This window comes from Eleutherodactylus coqui, chromosome 8 (assembly GCF_035609145.1).
Source record: "Eleutherodactylus coqui strain aEleCoq1 chromosome 8, aEleCoq1.hap1, whole genome shotgun sequence".
Taxonomy (NCBI): domain Eukaryota; kingdom Metazoa; phylum Chordata; class Amphibia; order Anura; family Eleutherodactylidae; genus Eleutherodactylus; species Eleutherodactylus coqui.
Window position 1 is genome coordinate 58,385,245 of NC_089844.1, and position 19,642 is coordinate 58,404,886.

Sequence of the window (19,642 nt, forward strand, 5' to 3'; positions counted from 1 at the left end):
AAGTCTTTAGCTCCAAGTTGGGGATGTTAAGCATCATGCAAAAGGGAGGGATATGGCACAATGTAGGTGAGACCAGTCCCAAAGCAGTGAACGGCACCACTGGACGGCTTGTGGGTAATTTGCATACTGTATGCGCCATCAAGATACCGGGATATTAGAGTGTGGGATGCTCAGTCTGGAAAAACAATGGTATGTACCTACCTGTTGTCATATCACCCACCTACAGTATGGCTAGGATTAGTTTATACACTAAAATACTGGTGACCGATTCCCTTTAATGTTGATCACAATGGGTATCTAGAAGCAAAAGGATGTTCGAACGTGGAGCTAGAGTGTGCTTTAATATCATCTGGAAGATGACTGCAAGTAATTAGCACAGGTTTGGAATAACTTGTATGAGAACCTTGCAATCGAACATGTAGATGGTCACCCTTCAGCTTGCCCTACTGATACGTGTACGAAATAGCTGTGGGATAGTAAAGGCATGTTCACTCATGTTGGATCGGCATATTGTAAATCAGAAACGTGAGAGTCCGAGGCTGAACCTCTGACTGCTATAAATGCGCCGTGGATCACACAAGGATTAACCCCATTCCACAAGGGCTAATCTGTCGGCTTCTCCATTAAGGAAGCCATGTGACTACGTAGCATGCTACTTATCCTCCCCAATTTTAATTTCCATGGCACAGACAAAAATCCATGCAGAAAGTTTCCATAGTGCGTCAACGGGATTGTGGAAACCCCCAACCTCTTGTATAAGGAAGGAGAGTGTGCAGAACCTGCACTGAGCAGAGCAAAACAAACTAACTGCCCTACATAAGTCAGTTAAATGTCCGGTCTGTGAACCCGGCCGGCGACCCTGCGTACATTCTTTTCTCGTATTGCAGAGGACTGCGGCGACTCGCCGTTAGTCATGTGCAGTACAGTTCTTTTTTCAACTGTTTGTATTTCCTGAGCCATTGCTTAGTGATGACGCAAGTACCCACGGCCCACATGCGATGTTAATTGCGTATGGGCTGCGGGTTGGACAGCCTACATTGAAGTCTATCCGCAGCAAAATAGATGGACTGTGATTTTTCCTTCGCTCGCAAATTATGCAATTCATATCCGCGACTGAGCAAAAAATCAAATTTTACATGCTTTTAAATTCCAGCATTTTGCCACAGATCCTCCGTGCAGACACCGATCGCAGATTGCGCAACTCGAATCCGTCCGTGTGAGCCCGGCCTTAGAAAAAGAGAAAATGTTCTTGTGCTACTTGTACTACAGAATCTGCACTGGAATCAATGCGATACCTGAAAGTGTTAACAGACCCTAATCGTGTAACCATCCAACGGCTGAATCATTTTGGAAGTTTTATAATAATAATATATATACACACACATATATATATGTAACGAAAAAAATTTACAGGGTAGAGTGTATATATATTTTTTTTTCTTTTTTCTTCAACACAGCTAGCACACATTTCTAAGAATAACAGACGCAGATCTCCGGAGCAGGTTCTGACTTAACGTGTTTCCTAGCACATGCTAGACTGTCAATGAACAGATACTAAAGTAAGGGTTAAATCGGTTGACTCGTGCAAATGGATTCCATTCATCTTCTCTATCCAATTCGCTAATTTAATATCTGATAAACTGCAGTACAGGATGTTACATGATGAATGCTTCTAGTAATAATGGAAAACAAGATGGTGATGCAGTCACAGTGCTCGCTGGGGAGTCGTTAGATGTCTCCTCACACGTCACTCCTGCTGCTCCTTCCCAAAAAGCACAGGGACGTGTGGTTCGCCATTGGTCGTGAATTTTTTATATTGTGCAATCCATTTTACTCCAGATGCATTTGGAGCATTAAGGAAATAAGTGCTGGATTTCAAAGAATTTTATAGAACAAGTTCGGGGTCAGAAAACCTGACATTTCCAAGGGGCGCACACCATCAATACGCTGAAAAACCACACCGCTACCCAACTGATGTACTGGATGTGGGCATGCCGTCTACAGTGTGCGTTGCTCTACAAGAAAGGCATTAGCTTCTAAGTTCATTTGGCTTTAGGAGGGAATATATTGTGTATTTATCTCTAGTTTCATTAATTAGACAAATCCGTAGAAGAACAAGAAGAATGTGCTTTTTACGTTCTAGTTATTTATTTATCTTCCCTTTCCTGGGGGCCGGCTCTAATGGAGACACACATATCCATTGTGTATTTATCTCTAGTTTCATTAATTCGACAAATCTGTAGAAGAATTATGTACTTTTTTATGCTGTAGCTATTTATTTTGTCTTTCCTGGGGGCTGGCTATAATTAACTGAATAGATATTGCAGCAGGGTATGAGTGCTTTATGGCAGATGCAAGGAATGGGAGTTTATAGAGAAGTGTCCATAAACTAATACAGCCTCAAGGAAAAGTTGTACAGCTCTTATAGAGGTCACAGAGTGATGGAAAAGTGATAAGCATGGAGCGTCTAAAGCCTAGTTTACATTGGTAAAGTAAATGGTCAAGTAGGCAGGCAAGTTAGTAAAAAGAGTGACCACTCGGCCAGTGTAAAAACACACTAGTCAATGGAGAGTAGAGCAAGGAGGCGAGCACTGGGGAGAGTCAAGTGGTAGAACGGACATCATAGTTGGTTGACCACTCGCCTTCTCCTTCCCCACTGTACTGTGCACTCACCTTGCATTCTCCCTGTGTAAGCAGACCAGAAAGTACACCGAGCAGTGCATAGGCGAGTGTAATAGCAGGAGAAGCAGGGACTATTTCTTTCCAAGTCCAGTTCACTTGACCAATGAAACCAGAGCATGCAAATGTAAAGGCAAGTCAACAACCGACTCCAGTGACTGGGGCCAAGCTATGTGACCAATGTAAACTAGGTCTAAAAGCCCTTTGCATTGGCAAACCTTTTGCCAAGAACAAGCCTATTGAAAGTTTTGCAAGTTAATAAGCACTTGTTCAGCTTCATTTACAATCAGCAATACTGTATGTGCCCAAATGATCGCTAGTATGATCGGTTGGCATGAACAGTTGTATTATTGCCGGCAGCACCATGCTTTTACATTAGGGTGATGCACTGCCGACAACCGATGCTTTCTGGTGCCGCATGAAAGATGTCATCACCCGACAAACAAGCATTTGTGTGTTTGTAGGCTGATCACTGGCACCTTCACACAGGGAGATGATCGGATTATTTTATCAAACCTTTGTACCTGATCATCAGCCCATGTAAAAAGGGCCTTTATGAGTGTTTTGGGTTGCCATCCTGCCTTATCTAGACCTCAAGGAGTACAATAAAGCTGCCATCTGTTGATCAGTGGGTGTCTGGGTGCCAGGACCCCCACTGATTGCTGAAATAAAGGGGCTGTAGTGCTCACCCAAGTGTTGTGCCCCTTCAGCTTTAATCAATCATTCTTTGTCAGCTCTTTCGGCAGCTGTAAAGATGCCTATAGAAGTCTATGAATCCATGGCCGAGAAGAGCCAACAACGAATAATCCGTGTCGAAAGTAAAAACTTGAAGGAGGGCCCCTCTATATTGGAAAAGTCTCATTACTATTGAGAAGTTTGGTGCCCAGAACTACATTCAGGTCAGTGTGCTAGAAAAGGTGCTGCCAGCTAGCAGGAATGCCGCTAGGAGGTGAACGGAAAATGGCAACGATGCAACCTTCTACGAGCGAAAAATGTCCAGAGGCAAGAATATAAACCAAACTTCTCAATTTATGAAACCAGCTAAACAAAAAACGCATTTCAAGGCATAAAGCCTTTTCTTCCGTGAAATGCTGGAGGAGAACACTAGTACTGGTCTAGAAGGCTAGCAATTAGAGATGAGCGAGCACGCTCGGATACAGCAGTTACTCGAGCGAGGATCGCTCTCGAGTAACTGCTTACTGGTCCTAACGTGCTCCGGGAGTGGCGGCGGGGGGTAGTGTGAGAGAGATCTCTCCCCCCCCCCCTCGCCGCGCCCCCAAGCACGCTCGGAGCAGTATGCAGTTACTCAAGAAGAGCAATGCTCGCTCGAGTAACTGGCTGTATCCAAGCGGGCTTGCTAATCTCTACTAGCAATCCGTCTCCTCTGCAGTAAGTAACTGTGAGGTAGACATCCTGTATCCACTGACTGCCTGTCACGCTCTGCACATCAAGATGGCATCTGATAAGCATCAGACAGGAGGCTGCAATGCATGGAAGTGACTGCAAAATACATAGGCAATGTCCGAAGGGGTGTGACAAGTTGAAAATGAGAATTCAGGCGCTGACTAAACCCACACATATGGGATTAAAAGTTGTGCCGCTGGATTTTTTTTTTAAATTCTAATTGGCCAAGTGTAATACATTCTAGTGGCAGCAGTGATCAGCATAAGCATCAGGTAATGAAGGCTCATTTACTTGCAATGCAATTATTTTGTCTTCATTCCTCAAACAGATAAGCAACTGAATGTTAATTTGCTTTCCCAAGGAAACATTAGAGAAGGGAAGTTCATTTTTCCACAAGACTCCAACGCAGTCATTCGTTTATCAGTGCAGACACATAAATTTAAGAAGTCTCCGGGTGTCACGGGCACGTAACAACAAGTGCGTAGGACAGGATGACATAATGCTTATGGTATACTGTGAGCCTGACTAGACTTCAGTAATATTCAGAGGACAACAAATGACCAGCATCCACATTTAATGACACATTAGAAGATGTTCGGCTTCTGCACACTCCACCCTTCTGTCGTGAGATGCATTCTGAGCTTGCATTGCTTATTCTGTCCTATGACATGACAAAAATGCCTTAGCGGTGCGGGCATCACCTGTGGCTATCTCACCTATAAGGAGAAGGGGGCATGCCAAGAGGGCAACCCATGTTCATATACCCTTGTAGGGCTTTTTAAAGGGAACCAGTCATCACCTGTGTTCCTCATAAATGAGGTTATGGGGCTCAGGAGGTGGGGGAGAGTGGAGTCCAGGGAGCTGTTTTTCATACTTATCAGATGCTCCGTTTCTGCGCGGTGTCCTCGCAAAATTGGCGCGTGCACACCTCTTGACTCTTTTTCGCCAGTTTTTTGTGTATGCCCTCTCACAGAGAGATGAATGGAAAAGTGGGTGCACAGAGCTGTCTGAATAGAGTCATGCAGTGTGGGTGCACCAACTTCGTGGCAACACAGGGCAGGAACAGGGCACCCGGCGAGGAAGAATCACAGCTCCCTGAACTCCTAGTTCCCTCACTTTTAAGCCCCATAACTTAGTTCAAGGGGATTAACCCTTTCCAATCCACTGTCTGACGTCTAAAGACATTATGATTTAAGGCTGTACAGCTCTGATGTTGGTAGACATCCGTCGGAGTTCTCTTACTGTATATTACCAGCCTCTCTGCTGTTGGAGCCTATCCAACGTGTCACCTCATGCAGTACTGGCTTTAGCCAGCAGATAGCGCCGTTGTATAACAGCAGAAAAAGAGTAAGCCCCCTAGGAAAACCAGGATACAAATTGGATTGGAAAGGGTTAAAGATAATGATAGGTTCCCTTTAATTTCATATAGCAGGGTCTCCCGTTTGGGAGCTCCCTCAATGTACCAGAACGGCAAGCCATTCCGTAAAAGCAGCTGCAATTCTGGCAAACGGTATCAACGTGCAAATACAGCACTGCAACAAATGGGAACTTCCTCGCAGTTTACGCATTGATCACGTCTTATATCACTGTATAGTCAACTTCTCAGATTAAATAAAAGTGATCTAAAGGCCACTGATACAGTGACAGCACTCCTCTCTAGAGATCGGAGCTCCCCTGACCATCAAGTTAAAAAAAAAGGCAATCAATCATTAAAATGAGGGAAGAATATCACCAACCTCTTTACTAGGCGAGAACTCAAGAAGAAGATTGCATAATGTTGATGAAGCCACCACCAGAATATCATCAGGGGCATTCTGCAAAACCTACAGAGAAGAAGATCTCTTTAGAGTTTGGTTAAAAAAAAAGGAATAAAAAAAATGGATTATGTATTATTTTATGGAAAATGTATAAAATGAGAACGTTTGTAAATCCATCAAAATTACTGTTCATCAATATTTTGACCATGAAAAATCCGCCGGGCCGAAGAAAGAAGATTCAGCCGCGATGGAGGGCAGATCCGCAGCGTCCAGACAGGTGAGTAAATCTTATTTTCAGGCCTCACATCTGCAGGAAAGGAGGGACCCGCTGCGGGATTCTGCATGGAGAATCCGAGTGGGCCCAAATTTCCTAGTAGGTATGAGGCCTAAGTGTCCTGTTTATGATCATGGGGATTTGACATCCTAGAACTTTATTATTCAGCAGTACAAAAAGGTATAAGAAAACCCATATTCCCATAACTATTGAATTACCTTCATTAGGGGCTTCCACACAGCATGGTCCTGAAAACTGGTACGGAGTTGTTGGACTGATCTTGATAAACTATGTAAACATCTAAAAGAGAAAGATGCAATTAGTCACCTTCAGGAGTCCATTATTTGGTTTGGTTCAAGTACTTTATAAACTACGGTGGCAACATAAACGCAAGAATATATCATTCCCCATAATCCGAGCAATCTTCTCAGAAGAGTACCAAACAGAAGGTATCTATTACAGCATGCATAATATGCCCATGTGTATGAGCTACTTCAGTACTGCAGTGTATTATATAAGCAATCTAAAGATTACTGCATTCTGAAGTCTTTAAAAAAAAAATAAAAGAGACCGTTTATTATGGAGGAAAAAAAACAAAACCAAAATTGGTTTTACCAGGTCTATAATGAGCCTTACTATAAAATTATTGTACTAGGCTTACCGTATTTTCTGGCGTATACGATGACCTTTTTAACCCCGAAAAATGTGCTCTGCAGTCGGGGGGTCGTCTTATACGCCGGGTATACATGTCCCGTAAAAAGTCAATACTCCCCCCCCCCCCCCCCCCCGGCGGTGCTGCTGCAGGCTGTCGCTTCCTCGTGCACGCTGGCAGAGCATTGCTTACTGCACGCAGGGCTTGAATGCCCCGCCTCCAGAAAGCTAAAGCTCTGATTGGCTAACTTAGTCTGGCATTAGCCAATCACAGTCATGACGTCAGTGACTGACGTTAGCTAATCAGAGCATTAGTTTTCTGGAGGCGGGGCTAGCAGAAAACAATGCTCTGCCAGCGTGCACGAGGGAGCGACAGCCTGCAGAAGGGCTGAGTATTGATTTTTTTTTTAATCACACTGTATTCCCGGCATATAAGATGAAAAGTCGGGGGTCGTCTTATACGCCCCGTCGTCTTATATGCCGGAAAATACGGTATTTATTATGCAAAAAAAAAAAACCCTAACAAAAGCTATTCCAAAATTGCTCTTTTTTGTTCATCATGCCTATTCGAGAAAAAAAAAAGTATTCACAGATTACTGTAGTTATAATTACACCTAAACAGTACCTGTGAAAACTTCGTATCCTGCAAAAAAGAAAAAAAGTCCTTGCACAGTAAAGATTTAAAAAGAACTTATGTCGCGCAGAAAGTGGTGACAGAAGAATACAAATGACTTTCTTTTATACAGTGTAGAGCTGTACAGATTTTGGATCATTGTACAATCAGTCAGCAGAATAAAACTGACATGTTTTCCGTGTGGTTCAATTGACAATTGCTCTATTTTGTCACCTCCCCTCTCAAAATGGAATAAAATGAATAAAAAGTCCTATGTACCAATAAAAATTACATCGCCCTTGGCAAAAATAAGCTGTCAGGCAGCATCAGTCAGACAAATAATAGTTGTCTTAAAAGTGCTTTTATTGTGCAAAAATAGTAAAATATGTATAAAAAGAGCCTACATAAATTTAGTAGGCCCTGTTCACAACCTGCTTCTTTTTGCGACCCTGAGTTCCATCATGAGGTTCCATCTGGAGCGCTAAAAATGCCATCCAGATGGAGTGCGCAATGGAACCACACGCTTCCATTACTCAAACCAACAAGAAGATTGAGCATGGTTGTTAGCATCCAGCCCTGGTGCCAGAGAGAATAGTACAGCAATAATTGTACCGACTCACAGAATAAAGGGAACGCATTATTTATGCCACACGGCGAACCGTGCAAAAAAAGATAGAAAAATACAATAGTGGAATTGCTGTCTTTTCTAATCTGCCCCCAAAAGAATTAATAAAAGTTAATCAATAAGCCCCAAGTACGCTAAATTCTTGTCACTGAAAATTGCAAATCATGTAAAATAAAAGCCCTCCTACAGCCAATAGAAAAAAAGTGGACTTTCGGAATACAGGGTCCTGAGGGCCACAACTAGCCTTTTTCCTTAAGGACTTAATGAAGTTCTATTTAAACATCACTTTAAAAATGGCTACCCTGCATGCAAGGTCAGAAAACGGCAGGCCCTAAGTTATAGCAGCTAGTTGACAACTAACTTCGAGTGCAGATGCCAGGAAAGGTTTTTCGTTCCATTCATTATATGCTCAATTTTCTGAACTGCTTCTACTTTTAGGGTGCATTCACACGACCGTATATCGGCCGGGTTTTCACGCCCAGCCGATTATACGGCGTCCCTCTCTGCAGGGGGAGGAAGCAGGGAAGCGCCAGAAGCAGTGCATTGAGCTCCTGCCTCCTCTCCTCCCCTCACCACTATTTGCAATGGATGGAGGTGGGACAGGGTGGAGCTAAGTTCCTGGGTGTAGCTCCGCCCCCGTCCTGCCCCTCCCATTGCAAATAGTGGCGAGGGGTGGAGAGGAGGCAGGAGCTCAATGCACTGCTCCCCGCTCTTCCAGCTTTCTTCCCCTGCAGAGAGGGACGCCGTATATCGGCTGGGCGTGAAAACCCAGCCAATATACGATCATCTGAATGTGCCCTCATGGTGTAAAATTCAGGTAAAACTCTTAACACTTCATTCAGGATCCAATTTGGGTATCTAACTTCCTCTCTGATATTTTGGCAGCTAGATAAGCACAGTCAACTATGACAGACCCCTTTAAGGCCAATTAGGTCTGTCAGGATTTGCCAGTATCGGTTTGAAAAGCGAATCTGTCATAGCTATCATGGTTTCTTTTAAATATCAGAAAACGGAGTAAAGCTATTGATGGAAACACTTATATTAACAGTAATTCAAGCAATTGGCCAAAGAGGCCAAAATTGTAAATAAAAAATGGTTTCATATTTTCTATAAAGCTAAAACAGGACTAAGAAAAGTTTGTAATGTATTCTTCAATGGAAACAACTGACAATCAAATAATCTTTCTAATCAAAGACTAATATAGAGTAACACTAAGTCATAAAATACAAATAACTAAAAATCGATAAGAAAAGAATGATCCATAAAAATTATTGAAAAATCTATCATCATAAATTACAAATGTCCAAGACAGATCTGAGAAGGAAGTCCCGTATACACAGGTGAAAACTATTGTACAAAAAGCCTTTGCTGAAAAATGTTATTAACCCTTTCCAATCCACTGTCTGACGTCTAAAGACATTCCGATTGAAGGCTGTACAGCTCCGATGTTGGAGGACGTCCGGCAGGGTATTCTTACTGTAGATTACTGGCCGCTGTGTAGTCGGTAGGCCTCTCCAGCATGTCCTATACCGCAGTACTGGCTCTAGCCAACAGATGGTGCCATTGTATAATGTGAGAAAGAGAAAACCCCCTAGGAAACTCTGAATCCAAAATTGGATTGCAAAGGGTTAATGCTATAAGAGCATTTTTTCATCTCTGTTCTCTACTCCCCATTATCCAAAAAAATCCTAACTTTATTTTTCCGTTGATACAGCTGTGGGAGCTTGTTTTATATTTTGAAGGATTAGCTGTATTTCTCAATATACTGTACGATATGCTAAAAAACTAACATTTCTAAGTGAGTTGAAATGTAAAATAATACAATTGCACAGATTTTTAGGTTGAGTTGCTTTTGCGGTATACACAGTGTGGCAAAATTAACATTGTAACTTTATTTTAGGGGTCAGTACGATAACACCACCAAATGTATTCTAGTTTTTGGTTTATTTGTAGAGATGAGCAAGTATACTCGCTAAAGGCAATTGCTCGAGCGAGCATTGCCTTTAGCGAGTATCTCCCCGCTCGAGACTGAAGGTTCGGGTGCCGCGCGGGGGAGCGGTGAGTAGCGTCTGTCAGCAGGAGGGAGCGGGGGGGGGGGGGGGGGGGGAGAGAGATCTCCCCTCCGTTCCACCCCGCTCTCCCCTGCAGCTCCGTGCCCGCCGCCGGCACCCGAATCTTCAGTCTCGAGCGGGCAGGTACTCGCTAAAGGCAATGCTCGATCGAGCAATTGCCTTTAGCGAGTATACTCGCTCATCTCTATTTATTTGCTGGTTTGCTGTACTACTTTTAGAAAATAAAATCTTAAAAAATAAATTACTGTCAGCATCTTTGGCCACCGTGACGTTTCTATTTTTCTGTCGATGGGGCTATGTTAAGGCCTGTTTGTTGCAGGACGATCTGTAGTTGCTATTGGTATCATTTTGGAGTACATATAACTTTTTGATTGCTTGCATTTATTCTTGGAGATGGGGTGACCAAAAAAAAAAAAAGCGCAATTCTAGCATTGTGTTTTACTTACAGCATTCACTGTGCGTGATAAATAAAATATCACTTTAGTCGATCCGATTTTTATGGATGTGGTGATGCAAAATATCTATTTAATTATAGCCCCCTCCCCCAACCTCAGCTAGTGATCATTTGATGGATTATACAGTATACTGCAATACTTCAGTATTGCAATATATTGTGTTTTGACTGGCATTCTTTTAAGATGTGCTGCTTGCAGAGCTTAATAGGCAATCAAATGCAGCTCTAAAAGCATCCACAAGGTTTCAGGCTGTCAGATTGCATGCTAACAGTTTGGATGACAGGAGTTTGATCCCTCTGTTAGGACATTTAAATGCCGCCGTCTGAACTGACACTGGAATCTAAATGGTTAATGGCTGAGATCAGAGTTATTTCCACTTAGGGCCATGCATCTGCTCCCGAGCCCGCTCCATACAAACCTCAGGTACATCTGAAGAATATGTATTGTTGGATGTCATCATGGGGTTCATGGTTCAAAAATTGCATAAATACAGGAAAATCACAGCTCATGTATAAAAATGGGTAGCACTAATGCCCAATGGATGTCAAAGTAATACCTAACCAGCAATAAGCAGGATAGTGACTGCATACCTATGTGATTAATAAAAAATACATAAACAACCCCTTTACTGAACAGTCTGTTGTCCAAATACTATCGCATCAAGTGTATGCTCAAAATAGAGATAAACAAATATGGAGACACAAATCAATAATTACCTAATGACTCCATGGAGTACAAGTTTTACACCATTATGGCGCAGCAGGGACCGAAAGCCTGATGCATGATTTGCCTGCAAGGGCTTAATCCACAGGCTTATTCCTGATTAACTGTGGCATATACACAGAGAATAGCCACTTCATTAGAGACACCATCCCTTTCACAACTGGAGCTTCCCCGTATGCCAATTAGACACGTGACCTTAAAGTGCAGAATAAAATCAAGGTAGCAAGTTTTTTTTGTTGATCAGTTTCATGTGAATCCACATTAGAATGAGAAAATCTTGCGATCTGAGCAACTTTGAACAAGGCCTGGTCATTGCTGCTAGAGTATCGAGTCAACAAGGCCTGGTCATTGCTGCTGGAGTATCGAGTCAACAAGGCCTGGTCATTGCTGCTGGAGTATCGAGTCAACAAGGCCTGGTACAAGGCCTGGTCATTGCTGCTAGAGTATCGAGTCAACAAGGCCTGGTCATTGCTGCTGGAGTATCGAGTCAACAAGGCCTGGTCATTGCTGCTGGAGTATCGAGTCAACAAGGCCTGGTCATTGCTGCTGGAGTATCGAGTCAACAAGGCCTGGTCATTGCTGCTAGAGTATCGAGTCAACAAGGCCTGGTCATTGCTGCTGGGGTATCAAGTCAACAAGGCCTGGTCATTGCCGCTGGGGTATCGAGTCAACAAGGCCTGGTCATTGCTGCTAGAGTATCGAGTCAACAAGGCCTGGTCATTGCTGCTAGAGTATCGAGTCAACAAGGCCTGGTCATTGCTGCTAGAGTATCGAGTCAACAAGGCCTGGTCATTGCTGCTAGAGTATCGAGTCAACAAGGCCTGGTCATTGCTGCTAGAATATCGAGTTGGTATTTTAGAAACTGCCAAGCTTGTGAGGTTTTCTCATACCATACTATGGAGAACATACAGAGACCAGTGTGATGGAGGAAAAACATTCAGCGAAAAGAGATCGTTTAGACATAACTCGTCAACGAAAATGGTTTATGGAGGAAGTCAAGAATTGTTCTGACAACAGTCAAGCAAACTACCCCCAACGGCAATGCCGTTGCTCCAAGTAACCCGTCAGAACACACAATCTTTAATTCTTTAGCATAGATGGGCTACAACAGCAGAAAACCATTTTGAGCACAATTGCGGTCTAAGAAAAACAGAATGACAAGATTCCATTGGGCAAAAAGAGTGCAAAAAGAGTGCTTGGCGGGAGGGTCATAATTTGGCTTAAGCAGCATGAATCCTTCCTGTTGGAGGTTCTGATATGTTCTGTAATACCCATCTAATTTGCAGTGACTGTAAGAAGCTCTGCATCGGCCCAAACTCCTACAGAACGATATTAACACCTAGTAGAATCTATGGCATTATGAATGACCACAGTTTCGAAGGCCAACGCCCTACTAGATGGGTGTCTCTCGTGAAGTGGCTAGTCGGTTGAATAATAAGGCAAGAGCAATCCAACTACTAGTATACTGTATTCTCAAAGTTCTAACAGAGAAAGGAGTAAACAGAATAAAGAGTATGTACTGTTTAAAGGCGTACCTGACTGCCGCTAACCGCACCTTCACACTAGTCTCAGACAAGCCATTCACAATCCGGTCCATCATATGCTCAGCCTCAATGATCTGGAGAGAGATGTTAATGCAGCATAAATAACATCACGGATTTCATGGGTGCCTGCTTGACAGATTGTTATGCTTATGATATTTCATGCACTTTCAAGTTATGAATCAATATGAAAAATGCATGAAAATGACCTTTACCAATTTCTACTACAACCTTATGGTATTAAACAGTTATCTGGATACTGAAGCTGCTAGACCAGGCAGCACAAGCAAAAAAAGAAAGAAAAATCATATTAATCCCCGGACACTGCTTTCTACTACTTTGCAGCGAACTAGTAATGCCGTCACCAACACCAGGGACAGGTGACCGCTGGAACCAATCACCGGCTCACTTTGGCCTATGATTGAATGCAGCAGTCACAAAATAACATGCTAACATGTTCCATTCTTGGGACGCCATCGCTACTGCAGCTACAAGTTGAGAGCAACGGGGAACCGGGCACCAGTGCTATGGGGGGGGGGGGGGGGAGAAATCAAGTGAGGAAAATCCACTTCTTTCATGTTTGTGTAGCCTGGTAAACAACTTTGCAAAAAAACTCTTGTGCCCAGAAAACTCCAATTTTTTTGCCACAGTTTAACTGTTGACACAGAATTATAATTTAAGCTAAAAGTAAAGCAATAAACAAAGTAGTACTCAAATAATACAGCAGATCGACTTTGATGTATAATTTCATAACAAAGAGTTTTCCATCAGTCAAGAAAGTAAGATCCGTGGAAGTCCAGAATGTGGAGCCTCCAGCAACATGAATAAGGAGGACACCCCCATTTACTGGACTCTCACTAATCTGAAAATTCAATAGGAGGTAATACCAAAAGAATCTTACACTGTACATCAGAAAAACGAAAACAGTAACAGTATATTACAATAATTATTTTTTAGATTTCGCGGATGCAGAAACCAATTTTACCTTTTCTTCAACCCAAAAAAATTAGGCTTTCTTCAAATACCCATTATGAATTTGGTTTCCCTGCTCCATTATTCTGTGAGCAGGAAAACAAAATGCTGAATCCATCCAATGCTCAAAACTACCTGTTTCCCCGATAATAAGCCCTACCCTGATTGTGGGGAGAGGGGATGGGAGTGGTAGGAGTTTGCTGTTAAGCTTATGGACTGAAGCAATTTTTCTTCCGGTATTTTGAGCCAGATCTGCGACTGAACTTCCGGCAAGACTTTTCAATGCAGATGTGCATTAGAACCGTGCAAATCGACCTTACCCATGCTATCGCCTCATTTAATTTACATGTCAGGGTAAAAGCCCGATCTAAAATCCACATCTTCAGATGTCCATTTATAATTATTTGCAGGGACACAGCTAAAGGGACGCAGAAGTAGAAGTATCAGCAATGGGGTGACTAGAGGATGCTGAACACAATGCAATACTATTGAATGGGGCCCTTCTACTAAGCATAGACCCTCAAGATCAGGGCACAGATTAGGCAACAAGAGGCATTTAGTTACCTCCCCTCGCTACTCGTCTTCAGGACCCAGCACACAAAAGTTCCCCGCTGGCAGAGGCCTTGGCATACAAAATGTGCCACGGCACATAAACTGTCCTGGAGGTAAGTACAAAGGACAATGCTACCAATGTAACGGGACTAGCGGTACCACTGGAGCAGGAGAATGGCCACATAGAGGTACAAGGTATAGCACAGATCAATACTCGAGAGCAGATTCAAAACTCGCAATCAATAGTTTTCAACTGGATCCCTGCCCTGATGATGTGGATCCTGTAAAAAGTAGTACTTGTCCAGGGATCCAGGATGGGCCCCTCTTTGCCTTTGGGTCTGGTGACATCACCTGTGACCATGATCGTTATGCCACTGATTAGCAGTCACAACCTTGGGCCCTGGTGCCTGCTATATATAAGGGTCCAGCAGTTCAAGTAAAACCTCTGAATACCAGGTTTTAGAATTACTTTAAAAATGTGTGTTTTTGAAAACTTACATACAATCTGGGGAAAATAAAACAAACTGAATTTTGGATGTAGTTTTCTATTCCTATAAAGTAGAGGATATGGTAAACGTACATTGAAGTGACCTCTTCCAAGAGCACAGGTAAAGTGTAATGTGGTGTCAAATAGAGTATTCGACATGTTCTAACTTTTTATAGTATACATTAGTCTATCCCCAAGAGCTGAACTCAGGAAACGGTTGATCAGAATGTGTATTATGTATAAAGATCTTTACATTCATCTATAGGCTGTGGTGGATTTACCCTACTCCCATAGCCTTAGTAGCAAACGTCAGTACTGCAGAACTGAAGACGCCTACATTAGAAAAGTTAGGGATTAGCCATGCTTGATATTAGATCCTTATTCATTAAAAAGATAAGGAGATGCCTTCTAAATGTAAATCTCATGCTTCATTCAGTGGACTCATTTTCATTGGTATTACGAGCCGTTCATGTCACATTTTTAATGTAGGTTTAGCATATACGTTAAAAGTACATGGAAAAACATTCCAAATGGTAAATCTATAGCCTCATGCTTACATACATTTGTGTCCGTTTACATTAAAAATACTTTTAAATAAAGTTTTGTAATTGAACCCTTTTTAGGCCTTCAAAAACAAAACATGTATCTAATGAAAGCGGAGCATTGCTTTGAAACGCGTTGTGTTTTTTAAAGCTGGTTCCACTGAATTAAAAACTGAGAAATTTTAATGACCATCACCTGCGTATTGGCATGTCCATTTAAGGCTTGTGCCTTATTCCCAGCCTTTTGGCTTATACAATAAAAGCATGGAAGCATAAAGCTATAAAAGTTTTCATAAGTCTATTGACTGCAACGTAAAAAATGTGTAGCCCAGCATGCGGTTTTTAAAAAGGACAGAAAAGTGTGATCTGCTACGCTACTGCATCCCATAAAAAAAGTACAAACATAAGGAGGTTAAAAAGGTGAGAAAAGTAGTTCAAAAGTGCGTACGATTGACCAACCATAGTCTATGGATACATGCGATATGTTCGAATACGTCTTTCCACCACAGACATGGTGTTAGCCCCCAGGTAATATGCATGTACATGTTTATCAGTATAGTCTCAGTTTTTTTGCTTGTGTGGTGCACCTGTTTGTTTTTTTTACCTCAGTCTAAAAAAAATGTCTGGGGAAAATCCTGAGAAAACACAACACATCCAGTGAGTTATTCAGAGAGACGACTCTTTATTTCATTTTCCTCAGACATACATTGAACAAAATTTAATCAATCAACAAAATATGTTTGGCAGGTTACAAAATGGGAAAATGCATGACGAAATAAAAAATAAAGTAACGTGCAAGGCAAGTTTTAATAACTATGCATTCCTAGTCGGCAACTGTGGAATTGGGTTTTGATTTTTAGCAAATTGCATTAAGAACATAGAAACAGACTGCTATGACGACTTAATGGACGCGGCACAGCACACTTTGTACCCACTTCACATCAATGCATCATGCCTTTGTAGCTTGCTAAAACTTTTTGACTCGGTCTTAGGGCTTATTCAGAAGACCATATATCAACCGGGTATTCACGCCCGGCCGATATACAGTGACCCTCTCTGCAGGGGGAGGAGGCTGGAAGAGACGGGAGCAGTGCACTGAGCTCCCGCCCTCTTTCCGCCTCCTCTCCACTATTTGCAAAGGGAGGGGGCTGGGGAGGAGCCAAGACTCGTAACTTAGCCCGGCCCCCTCTCATTGCAAATAGTGCCGAGGGGTGGAGAGGAGGCAGGAGCTCAGTGCACTGCTCCCAGTTCTTCCAGCCTCCTCCCACTGCAGAGAGGGACACAGTATATCGGCCAGGCGTGAATACCCGGCCGATATACCGTTGTCTGAATAAGCCCTTCAGTAGTGGCAATAATGGCAGAGATACTATCTTGTCAGCAATTACAGAACATATGAGCTCACAGCCCCGTATAGTAGGCGAGTTTTCAAATAGCTTGTAATTGGGCTGCCTGATTTTGCAGAAAATTCAGTTTTCCCTGAAAACCATGTGGTCATTAACATGATTGTCTTGTGGGTAAAACTGAGGTACTACAGGCAAAACCAAGTGATCACTCAACAAGTGATTTGAATAACCCGTCTAGCGTATGTGGGTGTGGTTTCAGATGCGCGTGCAGCTATGTGGAGACGTACCTTTAAGCCACCCCCCTTAGAAAAGGTAAAAAATATATGAATAAGTCAAGAACAGGTGCTTCTTTAGAAAAATTTTCATTCTCCGCTTTACTAGAAATATAAAGGTGGGGAATTAAAATTGTGCAGATCAGATAAATCCAGTAGCCGAAAACAAAAAATAAAATTACAAGCACAAAGTAAATGACACATGGACTTCTTTCTTAAAGAGATTGTAGCTTGTGCCCAAGACATCTCAGAGGCTATATAAATCTGAGGGTGTATAAGGGCATTTTAATTTACAAGGAAAGACAAATATTGTAAACCGTGCCAGTTTGGACCGCTGAGGTCAGTGATTGGCTGCAGCGATCATTGATTGCCAATGTGACCGCTGTAGCCCTATAAGCATAGGCCGGGAGAGGGGAGGGGGGGGAGCAGTGGGGATTCCTTCAGGCAAGTTAAGGCTTATTTTGCTATTTTATATCACTCCCTGCCTCTGTCCCAATTCTATCTGATCTGGGAGAACGCCTTTACTCACCATGGTAATTGCACCCAACCATAAAAGTTAAGAGCCAGGTGCACGCTGCCTCTCTAACGGCAGCCATATTGTGTGTCCATACGGCATAGTATTACAGAGATGCTCTAATTTAGAAGCAATACAGCACTCAATGGCACACCACCATATAGATTTGTTTCCATGTGAATCATACAAACCTTAGTATGCAGCTCGAGGCATATGGAGGTCCCAAAACCATCTACTGGTGTAGACTTTGTACAACTTGGAGCTTGTACCAGAGCTGTACTACAGCCACGTACAGGAGGCCCAAAACATGCCAAAAGACAGTCAAGTAGTAAATTCCAGCATATATTGAATTTCATTTGTCAAGCCTGTCTTTGAGAAAAACTGAATCACCGCACAATCCAATATAATAGGAGCACAAATTAGAAGAACATTCACAGAAGTGATTACATAGAGGATATCCATGTATGACTCCTGTCTGGGGCTCACGCCCTTTCCGGTTTTGAAATGTCCCCCGATGATCCCAGCAAACACTGGGTGAAACACGTTCAGATCTGCTTTAATTAAGGGTCCTTTTACACGGAATGATTGTCGTTTAAAAAAAAAACAAAACGTTCAAATGAGCGAAAACGAACAATAATCGTTCAACGTAAACACGGCCATCGATTGGATGAAACGTTCGCCTTTCATTCATTTATCATTTTATGCAGGCATAAAAATCATCGTTGGCTCCTTCACTAATTATCAGTATAAATACCGATTGTTCAGTCGTTCTCACTTATACAGCAAATGTGAATGACTAATCGATCGATTTCTCGTTTAAGCAAGCTAACGATGTATCTACTTGTATAAGCAGGTGGCCATAGAGCAAACGCCGACATCATTGGCTGGCTCAAACGAGAAATTGGCAGGACTAAACGGACCCATAGTCTGAGGGTGTGACAGGTATCAGGGCGATCACTCCACAGTTAGTTAGGGGCTGTTTTATTAGTGGACTGAATAGGGACCTTTCGGTATCATAATCCTTGCCTTGTTTGTCCTGATCCTTTGACTGCTTACATTATGGATTGAGAATAGTATGGATTATTAGGTTCCTCTACCAATCATGATAGCCTTTCATATAAGTTTGACCTTAATACGCAACTCAAACAAACTGTAAATTTTGATATATTCATATCACCTGGTGTATTGTTCACCTTGGCAGATAGATCTCATTTATTCTTTATACATGTTATAGCATTTTATGGGTAATTTTAATAAAGTACTGAATTTTAATAAGGGGTTTGTTTTCTGCAGTAACTGAGAAAAGCAGAATTGTGCCCAACAGTCAGATTTAATGAAACAGTTTCTGGAGTGGAGGTGCCTAACCAATGTCCAAAATCATACTTACGTGTCCACGCAGATCATTACATAAAACACAAATACAGAGCGCCTCATGCGCATATCAGCTGGGCTATATACTAGTCCCCAACTTAACAGCAATGCTAACGCTGTGAATACATATAAATCTGTCAGCTGCCCACTCTGCTGGCCTTTGTGGCTGAATAGTAGCTGTAGGAGCTCTGTAGAGCGCACACCAGTACTTAACACACAGGAGAACACACAGCACCGCGTTTCGGAGCAGGACTTACACCTTCTTCAGACCCAAACACATTGCTGAGTGTTCTCCAGTGTGTTAAAATAAAGAAAAAGGCTACTGTTCTCAGTAAGAGAAACTAAGTAATCTTGTAGATATGATACCTTTTAACAGCCAACACACAGATGTTACAGCAAGGTTTCGTACCTACTTAGTACTTCCTCACCTGTACTAGTGTGCTCTGTCCAGAGCTCCTACAGCTACTGTTCCTCTCAAGATCCCGAGATCCACGGGTGCTTTCTGTCAGTCTGTACGCTGTCTGGGCAGTGCAGCGTCCTGCCGGAAAAATCCCTGATCGGCTATGATCATACAAGAAACAGACTTTGTGCCTGGGATGGGCACCTCAACTCCAGGCAACAGTTGTATTTTTATCTTTTGCCTGGAGTACTACCTTAAAGCCTCTTTCAGATGAGCATGTGCAGTTTGGGTGCAACTAGGGAGCACACAGATACCTGACACATTGCATGTCCTAGAATAGAACGGCACACTAAGAATTTTTTTTTTTTTTAACGTGGACCATCGGTCTATGTATT

At 42.5% G+C, this 19,642-nt stretch overlaps 1 protein-coding gene across 3 annotated transcripts in view; it reads right to left on the bottom strand.

The window, feature by feature from the left end:
• ARMC8 (armadillo repeat containing 8) overlaps window positions 1-19,642 on the bottom strand; it is a 99,046-nt gene that overhangs the window by 19,725 nt on the left and 59,679 nt on the right. For all 3 annotated transcript variants that reach the window (XM_066575679.1, XM_066575678.1, XM_066575677.1), the window contains 3 exons: window positions 12,789-12,871; window positions 6,333-6,414; window positions 5,820-5,906 (listed from right to left, as the gene is read on the bottom strand). In XM_066575679.1, the coding sequence (XP_066431776.1) occupies window positions 5,820-5,906; window positions 6,333-6,414; window positions 12,789-12,871 (252 nt within the window). The remainder of the gene's footprint in view (window positions 1-5,819; window positions 5,907-6,332; window positions 6,415-12,788; window positions 12,872-19,642) is intronic.